Below are 18,670 nucleotides of genomic sequence, written 5' to 3' on the forward strand. Positions count from 1 at the left end.
ATGGGAACAGTCCAGCCCGAATGGCCAAAACATGCCTTCTCTGGACCGGAAACAAGCTTCCTAGGACCCGTTTCTGGCATTCCAGCCGTCTTCAGCCAGGATTATGAATCCGAAACCGGACCCATGATGCTTGTTTCCGGTCCAGCGAAGACATGGCTTGGCAATTCTGGCTGGACTGTTCCCATGAGGCACAGGTTCAGACTGATTTGCATATGGCCATGTCTGAACTGGGGTGGCTGAGTGAGCTAAAGAATGGCGATGGATTAAACCCAGATCAGTTGACTGGGGGGTGAGTGTTTGATTTGCTCAAACTTTCCGTCCATCATCCTTTTTTGTATCGCTTTGTTCGCCCTAAGTTGGCAGGGTATGCTCAGACGTAAGTCCCTTGCTCACTTGGCCACTGGATTCAAGATAGCCTGGCTGATGAGGATTATGAATCCGAAACCGGTCCCAGGATGCTTGTTTGTGGTCCAGCGAAGACATGGCGTGGCAATTTGGGCAGGACTGTTCCCATGTGGCACAGGGTAAGATTGATTTGCATATGGCCATGTCTGAACTGGGGTGGCTGAGTGAGCTAAAGAATGGTGATGGATTAAACCCAGATCAGTTGACTGGGGGTGAATGTTTGATTTGCTCAAACTCTCCGTCCATCATCCCCTTTTGTATCGCTTGGTCCTCCAAATACAGCCTCTTCTTGCCACAGGTGGAACAAGCCTTAAAGAAGGCTTTCTTCTCCTTGTCAGACATTTCTGGATGAAACACCTAACAATCTTGAAGAAAAAGTGCTGGAAAAATCCCGAAATAGAGTTGAAGTGAGCAGAGCTCAAAGGAGACTCCCTTAGCACAACATGCAGAAGAAAATCTGAGGCTCTGAGGTTCTCTCAGGAGGGTTCTATGGGGTGAGGCTAATCTGATTGGTTGTTGTTTTCCTTTGGTCTCTTTTACAAAAAGAGGTGGATATGCTACAAAAGGGAATGAGGCCTTTTTTTTCTCTTTTGTACCTACTGCTATGTTATTTTGTTTACCGAGACTCCCATTCCGACGAAGGGGAATGATACAAGCTATGGGTATCTATGAAAGTTCCAATACTGGGGCAACTGTACCTTCTTGCTACATACATTTTGACCAGCACTTCTGAATTATTGCAATACATTTTTCAATACTCAATTTCTAGGAATATATACTATTGTGTTAATCAACTATGCAGCGAAATTACATTTGTCACGTCTTCTGTGTACACAGCTATAAGGAATTGTGTTGCAGTATTGTGCTTAAAACAATAACAGTAAAATCATGTTTTACCTGTTTACGGCACAATTCACGGCACCCCAAATAAATGCTGGACAAGACTGTTGCTTTAAGTCTGTTGGGAAAAAAAAAAAGAATCACCTATACACTTTTAATCTCAAACCTTCATTTGTGGTACATGTTCACAGAAACATCTTTGGCAGCGTGGAATAAAACATGAAGACAGAAATTAGTTCCTTACTCGTAACTCCAGGTCTTCAACGTTTCATAAAATGATTGAATCTTAACCTGTAGTCATGTTGGGAACCCCCTGTTACTTTAAGTGTCAGTAAAGTGTGATAAACTGGCAACAGGCCTCAATAACTGTTTTAGTAGATCTTCCACCTCATCTTAAACAACCCACACTTCAGCACATAAGTGAAAGGATTGAGCCTCCTACTCCTCAAAAAAGCCACCATAGATTGAGTTTCTACCGCAGGTTGTGTGAGAAAGTCTCTGAGAAGAGTTCGTCTCTAATCTTGCTGTGACCATATCCTGATAATTTTCTGGTCTTCCTGCACTTTAATCAGCCCAGTCTTCAGCTTTCATGTTTTCTGTAGGGTAATAAAGTGGAAAGCCTTCACTTTCTGGGCAATGGATGCCTTCCCCGTGATTATCGACAATCCTGCTCTACCTGTGGACAAAAATCTACACAGATGATGCACAAAAGCATTATTACCCCCCCAAACAAATAAGGCTTTCTGCCAGGAGAGACTCTAAAGGATGGGGAGGGGAGACAGCGGAGCATGTGGCTGTGCTTTGGCAGGGCAATAGATTGGGAATGAGTCTTTGCATCTGTAAGACCTGTTTGGTGGCGGGAGTGGGTTACCACACAGGGCAAGCAACCATGGATGGCAACAGATGTCTTGGGTCCTTCATACTATGGTGCTGCAAAGTGGGTCAAGTAAACCCCCCTTCCACAATGGACTCAGAGGGTAGCAGTCCAAGGCATATCAGGGAGTTGGGGGTACAGCATTAGAACTGCAGCAATCAAGAAACAAGGACACTAAGTAAATACCAACCGAAGGGCTTTTTTTAATTCTTTTTTTCTAAAGAAGATCGAAGTAATGGTTCACACCAAAAGGCATTATGGTACAGAGAGAAAAACCAGCATTATTGAGATGCACACCACAGGATCACTAGGCACAGATATAAAGTTTCGAACTTAAGCATGTGTAGGCTTCCTGTGATGTAGTGAAGTAGCTTTTTTGACCAATCTATTATATTTGGCATTGCAGTTCTTTTAAGAGTGTTAGAGATCTTTAGTAGACCCACCTAAATCTCTTTATCCAACTTAAAAGTCAAAGTCAACATAAAATTTGTGTGAACCAGGGGAAAATAACGTCCAAGTGAACATCGGGGCAAGAGGAGGAGCCCTGCAAGGTACTTCACCTGCAGCTGGGCCCTTAAGCCCTACATAAGCACATTAATAGTCCAGCAGTATGGGCCACACCCGGGCAAAGCGTGGGCCAAGGGCGGATCTTTCTGCGCCCAACCGCAGCCAGAAGAGGTTGGGCATGGCCACCTCTCTATTATCAGCCCTCGGGGCAAGTGATATCTTTTTCCTTTCTGCTGGTTTCCTACTGCTGCCTTGATATGCAGAAGAGAAACGGGGACAATTGTGAACACCTCCAATAAATTGCCCAGAACCCATAACATGCTGGCTTTCCTAAATGTTGCTGTGGGGGCATGGTGGGAAGAAATCACACAGGTGGAAGACCAACTGGCTTCCTTCTCAGCTTCTATATTTAGTGAAACCCCTGTCATGGTGTCCTCAAATGGAGACTTCAGCTCACACCAACTCTAAAAGGCCCGCGGTAGAGTCATCTTCGTTAAAGCCACATCCGCAGCCCAGTATCTCAAATGGCAGTATTCTGGCAGTTGCCCAGGTTGCATTTGCTGGATACAAGTCAAAATAAAAGTCAAAAATATCAATCTCCACAATTCAGCCACCCACTCTGAGTAAATCAGGAAGGAAATTTCAGAAGCCTATAGCCACAGATTATGAACCTGCAGGCTCCACAGGCAAAGTAAGCACCCTGCAGGACATGGTCATGAACCCTGAGGGTCGTTGAGTCCCTTGAGGCCAGACTAATTGGTCTGGAGGATAAACTACAAAAATGGAGGGAGGGCAGAGTTATCTAGTTAGTACTGTCAAAACCCTGGAGCATATGTTACGCACCCTGGACAAGTCTCTGTGATTCCACCAAGATTCTTAATCACAAACTTCTCCATACCACATTTTCCAAATCCCCATCCAGGGTCAGCTGCCTGGGATAGTTAAGCTGTCCCTTTACATTGTGCTATGGGGTGTGCCTGATCCTCTAATAACCTACCAGCTAAGGGAACATTTTACAAAATAGCTTCCCTATCCGTCCCCTTATCGCCCCTAGCTACTGTCCCATGAGCAGTGCAGGCCAATCACAATTCTTTTAATACCCCTGGTCAGATTTACAGCACTGACTAGAATGGGTCAACATCATTGAGAAACGTGATAGAACTACCCCCGTCCTCAACGCCCTATGTTCTTGTATTAGCTAACTTCCCCCTATTTGAGAAAGAAAAGATGAGCTATAGTCTGATTAAAAACGAGGTAACTCACTGGCTCTCGAAACGGCCGAACTTTTCAGCTTCTTCCCTGTACTACGAAATCATTAACCCCTTCCGCGCTCATGACGAGCTGAGCTCGTCATGAGTTGCGCCGCTCGCACGCTCATGACGAGCTCAGCTCGTCATTTAACGCGGCTTTTTAAAAAACGCAGTGCGCAGCGGGAAAACCGCTAGCGCACATGCGGTTAAGGGGTGCAGTGTAGGGTGGATAGCGGACACCCCTACAACGAAAATCGTGGTCCATTTTACAAACCCCCGGTTAGTGGAACAAATACATTTTACCACAAGGCCAAATCGGTCCATAAGTTCTGATATCCTACTTTAACCCCTGGACTGCTTTTACACTCCGCAGTGCATTAGGCACCTTTCTAGTCAACCTTTGTTGAGTGGGTGCTCCTTGGTGACATGTAAAGGGTCCAGCAATGATCTTCAGCTAAATAATGGATTAGCACCTCTAGCACATCTAGATGAGCAAGACTGACACACAGCCAGCTCATATTTGTCACCAGGAAGGGCAAAGGTATGTCCATCGTCCGGGGGCTACTTGCTATTCTGGGCTGGAATGTTGAAGGGGTGATTCATGTTTTGAATGATGAGCAAGAGAAGTCTATTTTGAATCCTATGAAATCATTTCCTGATAAGAGACTTGGAATGCTACAGACGATCTGAGTTTGGACAGTTACGCTGCCTTTTTCATGAATGCGGAGACCTCGCTTCATGGTAAACAGAATGGGGGCTTCATGGCCTTTGCTTAATTGGGTCTAGGATGCAGCATGGAGTTTGTTCATATGGATTCACCTTACATTTTATGTGTGTTTACCTTTGATAAAAACTAGAAGTTGTTAGTTATTAAAGTTTACAATTCTGTCATCAAATGAAACTACTACTACTGAGTTGATTAACTTTTTAGAATGTATACACTGTTTTTACTTCAATAATGTACACTCTGAATTTGTTATGCAGGGATGAGTTATTCTCAGATGCGTATTACCTACCGTCAAGGGCAGAATCATAGTACCACGCGCGATTAGATTATTGTGTCAGCCTGTCTGTTTGGATCCCTTAAAGAATTTTTAACTCAGTGGAGAGCATGTAGTGATCAAAAACCAATATGTGCTGAGTTCAGAATAGACATGTCAGTCATCAAAAAGCCCCATTTAAATAAGTAGCCAATTATCCGAAAGGAAAAGGGCAGAAGACTATGATAGGCTAAAATAATCCCAGAATCATTCTTTAAAAATCTGGTAACATACTGCCAGGTAATTTTTTTAATCTGTTTACAGCTAGAGAGCTCAGATCATAACATGCACGACTCTTGAGCTTATCGGCATAGAAATTCAGTTGACCTTTACTAGAAAGGGTTGAGGGTCTGCCATTTTAGGACTTAAGTGGTACGATAAGAAGTGTAATAATCCCCACAAGGCCTTGTTGGCTGCCCTTCATCAGAAGCAAGGGTGTGTAACTGCAGAGAGGGAGGCTAGGTGTGTGCACACAGACACATGTAAGGAATGCAATGCTGAGCTTAAATGGGAGGCCCTACCTGCTGAACATTCGCTTCGAGACAGCGCAGAATTCTGGAGGGTGGCGAAACCACCCTTATTTCACACAGACAGACACCCAGCCCAAATGGACTCTCAGTATCCCTTCCCAAGCCTATGTATGTCATTTTTTGTCTATTTACAAAAGAACAATGTATCCTCCTGCCCTGTTCATCATAGTAGGAGGGCTAACCCTCCAAAACTGGAATATTATTGAGGCCTTGTAATCTGGAAAAGCCCCTGGCCGGATTGAGTTCTCGGAGACCTTTACAAAGCTCATGTGGACATCTGAGCCGCTATTATTACCCAACACTTGAATGTGGTAGCCTGCAGTCAAATCCTAACTCATGGCTAAAGTCGGTAATTGCCCTGGCATATTAAAAAAAAAAAAGGGAATAGAGCTCATCCAGCCGGTTGCAGGCCAATCTCAGCTGTTTTACCATATGTAACCCCTTGAATATCAAATGAAAGGACACCACACAGGATATATATAAAATATATATGTATTTATTTACTAACACACTCCTCTGAGCTCTTTATGAGATCAGAGGCCAAAGCACATAACGAGTTACTTAGTCAGAATACTTTAAGTTGCACAATTTACAGATAGGCCCTAGGGGAGAAGCAAACCATATATTAAGAAAGTGGTACAAGTACCACGTCACAGAAAAGGAAAGGCCTAGGGCATCGCTGGGGCTACACTATCTGAACCTTAGTTTAGAAGTGGCAGGCCCACAGGCGGCGCGCTTGCAGTGTCTTTACACACACGCGACAGTCAATGTTAAGTCAATGGGAACTTAGAAGTTAGAAAAAGGAGGATTTAGGACACTTCAGGTTTAGCTAGGAGGAAACAACTAAAAACCTAGACACTTGGATAGTCAATACCCTTAGGAGCACCGAAGTACTCGCGTTACCTCACCCACAGGAAGCAGGTGCATAGGTGTGAAGATGTGTCGGGTTTCACCGTTGAAGCCTATGGATCCTGTTAAGAAAGATGCTGCAGGCGACCAGGAGGAAGATTTCCGGGTGGATCCAAGGGTGGATCGAGGATGAAGAGGACCTGAAAGCAGAGGGGACAGGGTCTGGGTCACTAGCCAGTGACCGGGTGGAACCAGGCGACGTCGAGGAGCAATTGGGTGCTGTCGTGAAGCTGGTCTCTTCAGCCACGCGGACCAGGAGGCGTCGAGGACGACCAGGTGCTGGAGAGGAGCTGTCCCACGAAGGTTCTCGCAGATGGAGGGGTCGACTGCCGGATTGGAGTCAAAAAGCCTTGGCAAAGCTATCCCACGCAGGATTCAAAGAAGGCTTCTGATGCAGACCAGCAAGGTCTGAGGTGCCTCACCTTTGCAGGGAGGCAAGGGCCAGTCTGGAGCAACCAGACCAGCGAGTTGGTTCAAAAGGATTGTCACAGAGTCTACTAGCCAAAGGGCCAGCAACCGGACAACGCGTCGAGCAGAACACAAGCAGAAGGGCCCCACGCAGAACTCTAGGAGTGTGGAGGGCTGATCTTCGGTGCAGGTGGAGCTCGGATTCAGGGCTTCTCAATCCCCAGTGCACAGCTTCGAGGATACCTCAGGAGCTGCACAGTTAGCAAGTTGCAGGATTTTCAAGATGTCCGGTCCCACGTGTCTCTTCGCCTCCACGGATCTCAGCTATGCTGTTACATCCTGTTTGTCCATCTTCCCGGTCTGTTATTACTTGCTCAGCATGCATCTATGATGTCACAGAGTGTTCTAGTTGTGAATGCTTGAAAGGCAGAGTCAGTTACATCTTAGGCTGAGCATGTATCCATCTGCTCCTGGTGGGGTTTCACAATTGGACTTACATACTCCTGTACTATCAACTTGATCTGGAACATATCTTCAATAAATCATTTCTGTTCTCATCTACTGCATCAAGGACATTTATTTGTTACAAATTTGGCGACGAGGTACAGAGCCTATGCTATGCGTGAAGAAAAGACTGGATTACTGCAACTAAGAATTTGAGTTAACCCCACCAGTGTCCTTTATTATCTGGACAGCCTGTTTCCCCAGGGTGTTGGAGTAATTGCATAATTGGGACATTATTGACCTGAGAACTTATCGTTGATGTCTGTCATATTTAAAAAGGCTGTGTGTTAACTGTTAATGAAAGGCAGAGCAAGACAAACTGAGTGCAGAGTTTCAACTGCTGTCAGAAACTGTCAGAAACTGTCACAAGTTTAAGAACACAGACTAATAACATTGTTAGCATAGCAAGGCACCGTTATTCGTGTGGGGATATGTGCAAAATCAAGCATTCTGTGTGCCATTTTGAGAGAAGTAGTTTATGAAAAACTATGCTCACTCCAATGCTTGTCCGGTGTGACTACTAGCATACTTTAATCCACTTGGATGTGTTTCAAATTTAAAGAAGAAGACGTGTCTGCCGTTATTTATGGGAGCTGAATGTGCAGCATGAAAAAAGAGATACTGTTTTATTTTGTGTTGGGCCCTGCGAGAGAAACGCTTGCATTTATAAATGGAGCACATCTGAAAAGGACATGCAGTTTTATTTTGAAGGCGCGACAATGGCGGTATTTCGAAGCCGCATTTTGGTCCCTCACGGTGATTTTTCAACTCTTGAAGCAATGTTTGAAAAGAAAAAAAAACGACTGTCTCGTGCACTTACAATGATTTCACAGCGTGGCAACCTCATCACCTTGACAACGCTGAGCTCTCCGTCGTCTTCCTGTAAAGGGGAGCAGCTGATGTCATCAAGGTTGCGTGCGCAGATCGACTTACGCGACGCAACGTAGCGTCATTACATCATCGGCAGCCATTTGCCCTAAGAGTCATCGGAGCTTTTGAAGATTCCGCGGTTGAAGTACAGAGTCCTGGTGTGAGGCTTACTAACTTTGTGCACTTTATCGAAGAACTCTGGGCCAATATTTTTAAGCACGCATATGTAAAGGTAAAAAGGAAAAGTCAACAGACAACCCATTCATGAATTTTCGTCTGTTTGGGAGTTCTCCAGTGATTTAACTCTCGTGTTACCATGAACATCAAATGACTATGCATGACTTTGTTTGAAGAAGGCCATTGTGAGAAGGAACTTGGGTGAGAGATCGCTCACCGGAGTTTGTTTATTCATTTTATTGTAATTTTTTAAATGGTGCAGTTTGAAATGTGCTTTGTGGAAAAGAATGTGCATGTACATTTATGTTGTGATTTTTACCATGTTCATGTGTTTCATATATTTGCTGCGTATTGGTACTGGAGGTGGTGAGTTATTACTTAGTTTCGTTTATCGGAGTGAGCCATTTTTATGCTCAACTAAGGTTGAGGTGCTCGGTTGTTTTAAATTCAAATTTCAGGAGAGTTAGTTTCTTTAATGGAGTGAGACATTTTATGCTCAACTTAGGTTGAGGTGCTCAATTGTTTCAAATTCAAATTTCAGGTGAGTTAGTTTCTTTATTGGAGTGAGCCATACATATGCTCAACTTAGGTTGAGGTGCTCAGTTTTATCTCATTCAGTCTATTGATTGCAAGTTTGTTCTGATGTTTGTTTGCAGTGACATTCATTCAAATGTTCATGCTTTGGGATGTATTGAATTTGCATTTTGACAGCCACATTTGTGCTCAATTTTGAGGTGCTCCTTTCTTTCAATTTGATTTTATAGAGTTGCAATTGATGTTTATGTTTTTACGGTTTGCATCTGAGGATGAACCATGTTTAGAAATGGTGATGTTTTCAAAAACTTTAAATGCTTGGTTGAATTACGTACCACGTATGTGCTCTAGTATTTTAGAGGTGTTCACATAGTTTGATGTTTCGAGGACAACAAGTTGCTCAATTGTAGAACCACAGGGGTTCGCTATATTTTATGTTTAGAGAGCCGTGGGTTGCTCAATTGTAGAACCACAGGGGTTCGCTATCTTTTATGTTTAGAGAGCAACAAGTTGCTCAATTGTAGAACCACAGGGGTTCGCTATATTTTATGTTTAGAGAGCCGCAGGTTGCTCATTTGTAGATCCACTCGTGTTCGCTATCTTTTATCTATTGATTGAACCACAAAGTGATCTAAGGTTTAGAGGTGTTCAAATTGTTGGGTGTGTTAAAGAGCCGTGATTGCTCATTGATATGAATTATTTATATGCTCTAATGTTTTAGAGAAATTCACATTTAATTTATCAAATCCATTCTTTTCTATTCTTGCGGATTTTGTATCTTGTGTTTCTTTCTTGTGTTCACTATTTGATGTTTTTATCTCCTTTTACTTTACCAGTAACATTTACTGTGTATGTGCTGTATATTCTTTTTATCTACTTTTCTTCTCTCTCTGGTTTTCTTATTTTGTTTTATTGTGTCAAGGGGGAAAATGTGTTACATCCTGTTTGTCCATCTTCCCTGTCTGTTATTACTTGCTCAGCATGCACCTATGATGTCACAGAGTGTTCTAGTTGTGAATGCTTGAAAGGCAGAGTCAGTTACATCTTAGGCTGAGCATGTATCCATCTGCTCCTGGTGGGGTTTCACAATTGGACTTATATACTCCTGTACTATCAACTTGATCTGGAACATATCTTCAATAAATCATTTCTGTTCTCATCTACTGCATCAAAGACATTTATTTGTTACAAATGCTGCAGACGTTAAGAGAGGGTCAGAGAGGTCTGGAAGTCTGGGTCTTGTCAGGCTCTGTGCTCGGGTCCTGGCGGGAGCGTCGACAAAGTAAGCCGTTGCTTTGCTGGATGGTGCCTGGTTGCCCATGGTGGTCACTCTTTGGCCACAAGGATGATTCTTCAGTCTTTAGCAGAACGTCAAAGGTCCAGAGTTCCGTGTCAAGTTTCGATTCCAGGATTAATCTAAAGTCTCAGGACTCAGCTCCTACCTGAATACAACTAAAAGGGGCTGGATTACTTTCTAGGTCCCTCCTATGGGTGGGACCAGGAAAGGGGGTGGTTACACCCCCTTTCCTTTGTCCAGTTTCACGCCAGAGCTGGGGCTGGAGTGCCCCAGCAACCAGTTTGAACTGGGGTATGCATGGAGCACCTAGTGTGCCCCAGGCAGTGTCTCATTCTATTCAGCCCTCCCTGTCCTAATACACAAAGTCCTGTCTGGGGTGGTACTCGCACCTCTCCAGGCAGGAAACCTATTGTCCAAACCTCCGTGACTGGAAGGACTCCCAGCACCAGGAGGTCAGACTTGTGTCTGTGGCAGCAGCATCCATTTTGTGACGCTGGGGCTTTAACCGGGATAGTCAGCAACAACATGTCTTCTCCCTCTAGAAGGGTGGAATGCTACCCCCGTCTCCAGAATTAGCGAGAGGGTAGTATTCCAAAGCGTATGACACCTTACACGACATGTTTGGATAAAGCCAAACCAAAGTTAGCATTTAACCGCCAGGTTCATAATGCACTTAAGAGTATATGGTATGGCAATATCGTAGAACAGCTATACGGACATGGTTCCGAAAGCTGCAGACAGGCTCAGCTCATGCTAGAGCACCATCTCACACATAACCAAGCGCTCTGCCTCCAGGATTGTTAAGGCCTGCCATAGGAGTGACTTATAGGTTACTGTCTGTCTATATATAAGGGTAGATATAGGAATACTATACCTAAGCAAGGGGTGATTACACAACCTTGCCTCAGCTGAGTGATCAGCCAGTTGTGTCAGTTTGAGTGGCCAGCCAGGGGTGGCATAATACATGCTGCAGCCCCTGGTTGGCCTTGGTTACACCTATGCCCCGAGTACCTAGGGTACACTTCTACAGGGGCTGACAAGGTGAACCAATTCCCAATTGTGGATGTACCTAGAGTACATGGTGTGAATTTAGAGAGAGTGCATCTGGGCTGTGGGTCTGATTAGCAGGCCCACAGCCACATCTAAGTCGAAAACCAGTAAAGCAAAAGCAAAAAGTGGGGGTGACCATAGGAAGCAGATCCTACTCTCCTACACGAAGGACACACGTTTCCTTCCACGGTGTCCAGGGACGATCCCAAATAGTGAATGTTCTGAGTGAGGTTGAGAATTGATTTCTTTTAACTGAGTCGAAGACCCAGGTTGTTCAGAATGTGAAGAGTGACAGACAGATGCGACTGAAGAAGAGCTGGAGTGGAACTCTTCAGAAGCCAGTCGTCGAGGTATGGGTAAATGAAAATTCCTCGTTTGCGTAGACAATCTGTTACCACTGCCATGCACTTTGAAAACGTTCTTGGTGCGGACTAGAGTCCAAATGGCAGAACACGGAACTGATAATGATGCCGAACCACTTGAAAACTGAGAAACTTTCGATGCTTCCTGGACACTAGAATGTGGAAATAAGCGTCCTGCAAATCTATGGAGCACATCAAGTCTCCTTGATGCAAATGTGGAAAGATCTGGTGTAGAGCCAGCATCTGGAACTTTTCCTTTCTTATGTATTTGTTTAAGATGCGAAGATCCAGAATAGGCCTGTACTCCACAGAGGGACCCTTTTTCTCGACCAGGAAGTAACACGAGTATATCCCCTGGCACTTCTGATTGATTGGGACATGTTCTATGGCTTCTTTTTCCAGAAGACTTCGTACCTCCTTTAAAAGTATGGGATGACACGATCCGAGAGCCCTCGGTGGTATGGAAGGAGGAAGAGTCTTGAAACGTAGCAGATAACCATTTTCTACAATATTTAGCACCCACTTGTCTTTGTTATCTTGCTCCATTCCTCCAGAAAACCAACGATACTTCCTCCTACCGGAGTGGTCAACACGTTTAGAGGAAGCAACTGCTCATTGTTTCGCTGGTTGGTTTGAAGTAGAGGCTGTTTTCTATTGTTGCCTCTTCCTCTCCCTGGGCGTCTGTTGGAAATGAGACCTTTGCTGCTGCTGTTGCCCTTGCAACGACCACTGGTTCGATTGACCTTTCTGTTGGAATTGACGTTTATCATTGTGACGAAAACGTTTGCGAAAATCTTTCTTCTTTTCGATACCCACCGCCTTAACTGTGTCCAATTCCGCCTTCATTTTTGTCATCTACTCGTCCGCATGAGGACCGAAGAGAGAAGAACCATTAAATGGCAAGTTGGGGGGCGTGGCTAGCAGCCGAACATGGCGGCAGCTTAGTTGAGGAGCTCCGGGGGTGAGGAGGCCTTCCCGCGACAATCCGTACACTTATCCGCAAAATTGATGCCTCGAGAAGGGGAACACCGGGTCTAGGACTGGGCGGAGTCCGACCGACGGCATTCTGAGAGTAATCGGACACCGGGGTGATGAGTTACGGGCTCCGATTCCTGTGCGCCTGCAGCAGCGAACATCATCGAGCCACAGCAAGTACATAAGCCTGGCGGAAGTGCGGTGGTGGCGGCGGACTGGGGCCGGAAGTCCGCGCTGGTGGAGACCGACATTAACTGACGGCGGTGCTCCGCACCGGAACACGTCTTCGCCCCGCATGAGCAGCGACCGGCAACAAACGATTAACAGCAGACGCAGTGGGGGCAACAGACGAGGCTGGGGAGTGCCAGAAACTGCGTCGGGTGAGCGGATGCAGTGATACGCACTCAAGCTCGCCTCCCTGCAGTGTCACGTACGAGGCCGGTAAGCTCCCGTCCAGGAGGCAGAATGTCCAGCAGCCAGTCCGCCACTGCTTTTCATGACAGCGGCACCTTGGAATAAAATTGGGCACCTGGCTCCGGCAGAGTGGGAACTGGTGAATTGAATGATGCTCCTGGCCGGACCTAGACGCCTAGTAGCCTGACCCTCACACGCAGTGCACTCTCTGGTGGCAGTGGCCCCCTATTATACCTTTGAACAAGGTTTTAGTAACTCTAGTTCGGCCACAAGAAACACGCAACACCAATAAACGGCGTGGGGGGTCCTGTTGGCTCCATTAGCCCGCACCGGGCCGAATTCTCCCTGCACTAATGGTAGGCACGCAGGAGCCCAGTTAGCTCCACTAGCCAGCGTTGTATTCGTTATGCCACTGACCGGCAAGTGAAGGCCCGGCTTCCTCAATCTGCCCGCGCTGCACCGGCGCTATCAAATGTCATCACTGTACTGATCCTGCATCTGAGTAACACGTGTGGGGCTGACTGTCACATACAGGCGGATATTGGACTCGCTGTAAGAAGCGTGGCAGGGGCCCTACGCAGATTAGAGAGAGGAGCAGACGACCGGACAAAGCTGGTGGACCTGCACTCAAGGTGGGCGGAGGAGGATAGCCCAGCGTGACGGCAGCACCAACGACACACAGGCGGCAGGCGATGACCCGGGGGCCTTTATTGAGTGCATGTAGAAGGTCGCGGGCGCAACTACCGGGTGAGCAAACCCTGCGGCCTCGGCCACCCACAATAGCGCACCATACAGTAGGGAGTCCGGATTACTGCAAATCAGACAGGAGACAGAGCGCCAAGGAAATAGCGCTACACAGGAATAGCTTAAGATAGGCACAACCGGGAACACGTAAGAAAGGCAACGGCGAAGAACCACTCCCCATAGGCAATATGGCGGGCAGAGGATCAAAAAACAGCTCTACACAATCCAGGCTGGATAAATATGCATTCGACAACCACAACTCTCAGCCAACGGAATCACGTACGTCCACTGGTAAAACGCAGGAGGTGGAAGGGCCGAAGAAAGCAACGCTTGAGGACGTGATGAGAGCTCTGGCCCAGGTGCAAGCAACGGTAGGGTCCACGGCCACGGAGGTCACGCTGCTGCGTGCAGACTTTCACAAAATGGCAGAAAGAGTGAAACAGGTCGAGGTGGTCACGAAATCCTTGGTGGAGGATGTCTCAGAACTACAAATAGCGATGGAGCGTGTAGTGGCCGAAAATAAAACACTCAGGGAAAAACTGGACGATCAGGAAGGGCGCTCAAGAAGGAACGTGCGGATCCTTGGGGTTCCGGAATCGGAGGGAACCCGTGCCATGGATCTCTATGTTGAAGAACTGATAAAGACGCAGCTGCAACCACAGGGACTCTCGCAGTTCTTCTCGGTGGAAAGGGCGCACATAGTCCCCGGCGGACAGCCCAAACCAGGGCCCCCCCCCAGACCGGTGTTGGCGAGACTCTTTAACTTTCGAGATCGTGACGCCATTCTACAAGCGGAGAGGGTAGCGACGCCGATCCAAATTCAGAACTCGGCGCTTGCCTTTTTCCCGGACTACACTGCAGAGGTCTTGCGTCGGAGGAGAACTTTCTTTGAAGTAAAGAAGGAGCTGAGAGCACGGGATCCGACTTACTCTATGCTGTACCCGGCCCGACTGCGAGTCGTAGCAGACAACTAAGTGTGGTTCTTCGACAAACCGCAGGCTGCCCGCGACTGGATGGATGGAGACAGGCGGGGCAGCCCCGCCGATCCAACAGGAATACCGGGCACCAACGGGGAGACAGCCGCACAGGATCACAGACATCGGGCAGAGATGGGACGGTCAAATCGCCAACTCAGGTCCTTTCTGAAGTGGAAAAGGACGCAGATGCTTGAGGCACAAATACACCCTGGTGTGTTCCTAAATGACAAATTGATCGGAGGGCTCACGCTTGGATACTGGCCTGGGGGACCCCGAAGAGGGCAGGGGAGCCGCCTGCTCCGGGTCCGCTCCACCCCAGCAAGCAAGTACATTGTTGACGGGAAGGGTAAAGCACTCTGCTAAGTTGGGGGGGCGGACAGTTCTGGGTCCGTTAAGCAGGGAGGCAGGGAGGGGGGTGGTACGGGGGGGGGGGGTAGTTGTACGGCTATGTGTGTCGAACAGGGTAGGGCTTGACACGTTTTTTGAAAGTACTGAAGGTCCGTCTAGCAGGGAGGCGGGGAGGGTGGGTGGGACACAGGGTGGAAGGGTTGTTTTTTGGTGTTACTTTTGTTTTTTTGTATGGTAATGAAGGCGACATGTTTAATGCGGGTGCATCACAGGTTTGGTCCCTTATTGATCTTCACATCACTACACACACACCGGTAGATGGCTACACACGTGACAGGTACACCTGAGACTCGTATGACACAACCCTCCCACCAGTCGGCCTTGACAGTCCTCACATGGAATGTCCGAGGATTGGGGGACAGGGTCAAACGTGGCCTTGTGCTGCAATACTTGAAGCGTTGCAATCCAGCAGTAGTCCTACTGCAGGAAACACATCTGGTGGGCTCGGCATCTAAGGCAATGGATAGATGGGGGTACAAGTTCATTGCTCATGCAGACTTCTCCTCGGGTTCTAGGGGGACAGGGATCCTTATAAGGAAGAACTTCCCGCTGGTGTGCCAACAGACGCGGATAGATGATCAGCGCCGCTTCGCGGCGGTGACGGTTCAATGGGAGGGTCGTCTGTTCAACTTTGTGTCAGTATATATCCCTCCGGGCTTGCATGCTACAGCACACACTGCCCTCACGACATTCCTCTTGGCTTTGCCGGCGGCGACGTTGGTGATAGGGGGCGACTTTAATGACGTTGTAGACCATGAGTTTGATAGGCATCCACACACAACAACAGTACGGGGAGGTGGGCGACTCCTCGGACTGCTAGACGCCCTGGGGCTTACAGACTGCTGGAGACACAAACACCCGCAGGATAAACAGTACACCTACTATTCAGCGACCCATGCTTGTCTCTCGCGGATAGATTATGTCTTTATGTCTGCAGATGGACTACAAGGCATTGAGGAGGTGGACATTCGCCCCAGGGGAATCTCCAATCACTCCCCATTACGACTCACATATACAAACCACCGTACCCATAGGCGCCGCATCTTCCCTATTCATGGGGGCTATCTGCAGAATGCCCCTCTGGTGAAAGCTCTGACCAACACCACCAAACAATACTTCCAGGAAAATTCTGGCTCAGTAGACTCCCGCAGCACCCTGTGGGAGGCCTACAAAACAGTCCTGCGTGGGCAGGCGATTGCCTCCATTGCCGGCCATAAGCAAACGCAACGACAGGAACTTAACACTCTCGAGGAGGCTCTTAATACTGCAATTCGGGAGCAGGAGACTAACCCGTCCCTGAGGACCGCTCAAGCAGTCCGGCTACGGCGTACCGAATGGTTGACATATCGGAAGTAAACGGTTCAACATACTCTACAGACGACCCGTCACAGGGTTTATGAACTGGGGGACAAGGCCGGGAAGATGTTGGCATGGCTGGACAAGAAGGAAAAAGCAGGTAGTCATTGCGCAGCTGATGTCTCCCGAGGGAAACACAACCTCGTATCCTGGTGCTAGAGCCGACATATTGGCTGACCATTTTGAAAAAACATACACCCCCCAAGCGCCCTACTCGGTAGAAGAGGCATACGATTATATTAAAGATCTGACAATCCCTCGCCTCTCTCCAGAAGCAGCGCTTCTACTTGAGGCAGACGTCACCACGGAAGAAATACAGGAGGCAACCTATGCGCTGGCGTCTGGTAAGGCACTGGGCCCCAATGGACTCCCAGTGGAACTGTATAAGAGCACGGTTCAAACAACGGCCCCCTACCTCCTAAATATGTTTTCTGATAGTCTCGAAGCTGGGGAACTACCTAGAGACCAGCGCCTCGCCACGATTATCCCGATCCATAAACCTGGCAAACCGGTGGTGTCCTGTGCCTCCTATCGCCCTATCTCCTTAATAAATGCGGAACCGAAGATCCTCGCCAAATTACTGGCGCTGAGGCTGGCCCCCCCACCTTAACACTCTGGTGCACCCAGACCAGTCTGGCTTGATGCCACACCGTAGCACATCACACAACTTGCGCCGTCTGCAGGCAGTGCTGGCCCGCCGGGAGCACATACAGGAACCTGCCGTTCTCCTTTCCCTTGACGCCACTATGGCATTTGACACCGTGGAATGGCCATATCTGTTCGCGGTGCTCCAACACATGGGCTTCGGCCCCAAGTTCTGCGCCTGGATTCGTCTCCTCTATACCAAACCCTTGGCCCAGATAGTAGCTAATGGTCACATCTCTAGAGACTTCCCACTTGGCCGCGGGACAAGGCAGGGATGTCCGTTATCCCCCTTACTATTTACGCTTATCCTTGAGCCGTTGGCAATCTGGATCCGGTGGGAGCCATCCATCAAGGGTATCAGGTGGTCGCCTGTATGGGAAGATCGCATATCCCTATACGCAGACGATATCCTTCTTTACCTCCCCCAAAAAGTCAATTCTGGAACTCCTTAATGTCTGCGAAAAATTTGGGAGAGTGTCGGGCTATAGGATTAACTGGACTAAATCTGTCCTGTTCGTTCTCGCCGGCCTCCCACCTCTGCGAGCTGCGAGCTGCCCTTTACATTACACCGAGGCGGCTTTTAAATATCTGGGTGTTTATGTGTCATCGGACCCAGACGAGTTCTACGCCCTGAATTTGAATGCCCCACTGGACCGGTTCAAACGGGATGTGAAGGTGTGGCACTCCCTTCCTCTCACTCTCCTGGGCAAGGCTGCGCTATTCAAAATGGTGTCACTCCCCCGCTTCCTATATCTCCTCGAAAATACACCGTTCCCGGTCCACCCCTCCTACTTTACGTCGATCTCAGCGGCGGTTTCTGCCCTGCTGTGGGATGGGAAGCCGGCACGGATTGCGCAATGCAAGCTGGTGAAAGACTGGTACGACGGGGGTATAGCACTCCCTAATATCGAATTTTACTACTGGGCGGCCCACCTCAAACAAATTAACTACTGGCTACATGCCCCGCAGACTGAGCCCGCATATTTAGCGGACAGACAATGTTTGGAATCTAGAGGTCTGTTGAGGAACCTCTTCAGCCGTGGCGTGTAGTCAGACCTACTGGGTCCAACACGTCACACGGTTCAACTCTGGTACAAAGCGCATAGGCGCCTTCAGTGCTCTGTTATCACGCAAATGACACCCTTGTGGGACTCACATAGGCTGGGTTTCCTGCCCAACAGTAAGGGGTTCCAGGCCTGGGACAACATAGGCATCTCAGTGGTGGGAGACTTTTGGAAAAAACGCAAGGTAGTTGACTTTTCATTCCTGCAAACCAATTATGATATGGCACACTGAGCGCTATAGGTATATACAAATCCGACATGCACTGCAGGCAGCCGTCCCGGCGGGGACGGACCTGCAGGAATCCACCCCTCTTGAAGACAGCTTGTTGACAGAACACATGTCGTGCAAAGCAGCATCCTTCACATACCGAAAGTTGGTTAACAACCTCCCTGACATGCTATCTAAGTTGCGATTGTGTTGGTCGAGACACGTCGGTGAATTTGACGATTAAGAATGGCAGGAGGCCCTTTCCTCACCGCGTGAGACAGCTATCCCCTCCAGGCTTAAACTAGTCCAACTGAAAATATTA

General features: G+C 47.9%; 1 protein-coding gene across 1 annotated transcript in view; it reads right to left on the reverse strand.

Annotated features, from left to right (window-relative positions):
- Window positions 1-18,670, reverse strand: part of LOC144829382 (gametocyte-specific factor 1-like) — a 513,976-nt gene that overhangs the window by 244,561 nt on the left and 250,745 nt on the right. Inside the window, exon 7 of the mRNA XM_078688479.1 lies at window positions 1,303-1,363. Within this exon, the coding sequence (XP_078544605.1) occupies window positions 1,303-1,363 (61 nt within the window). The remainder of the gene's footprint in view (window positions 1-1,302; window positions 1,364-18,670) is intronic.

The sequence above is a fragment of the Lissotriton helveticus genome, chromosome 1_1 (assembly GCF_964261635.1).
Source record: "Lissotriton helveticus chromosome 1_1, aLisHel1.1, whole genome shotgun sequence".
NCBI classification, from domain to species: domain Eukaryota; kingdom Metazoa; phylum Chordata; class Amphibia; order Caudata; family Salamandridae; genus Lissotriton; species Lissotriton helveticus.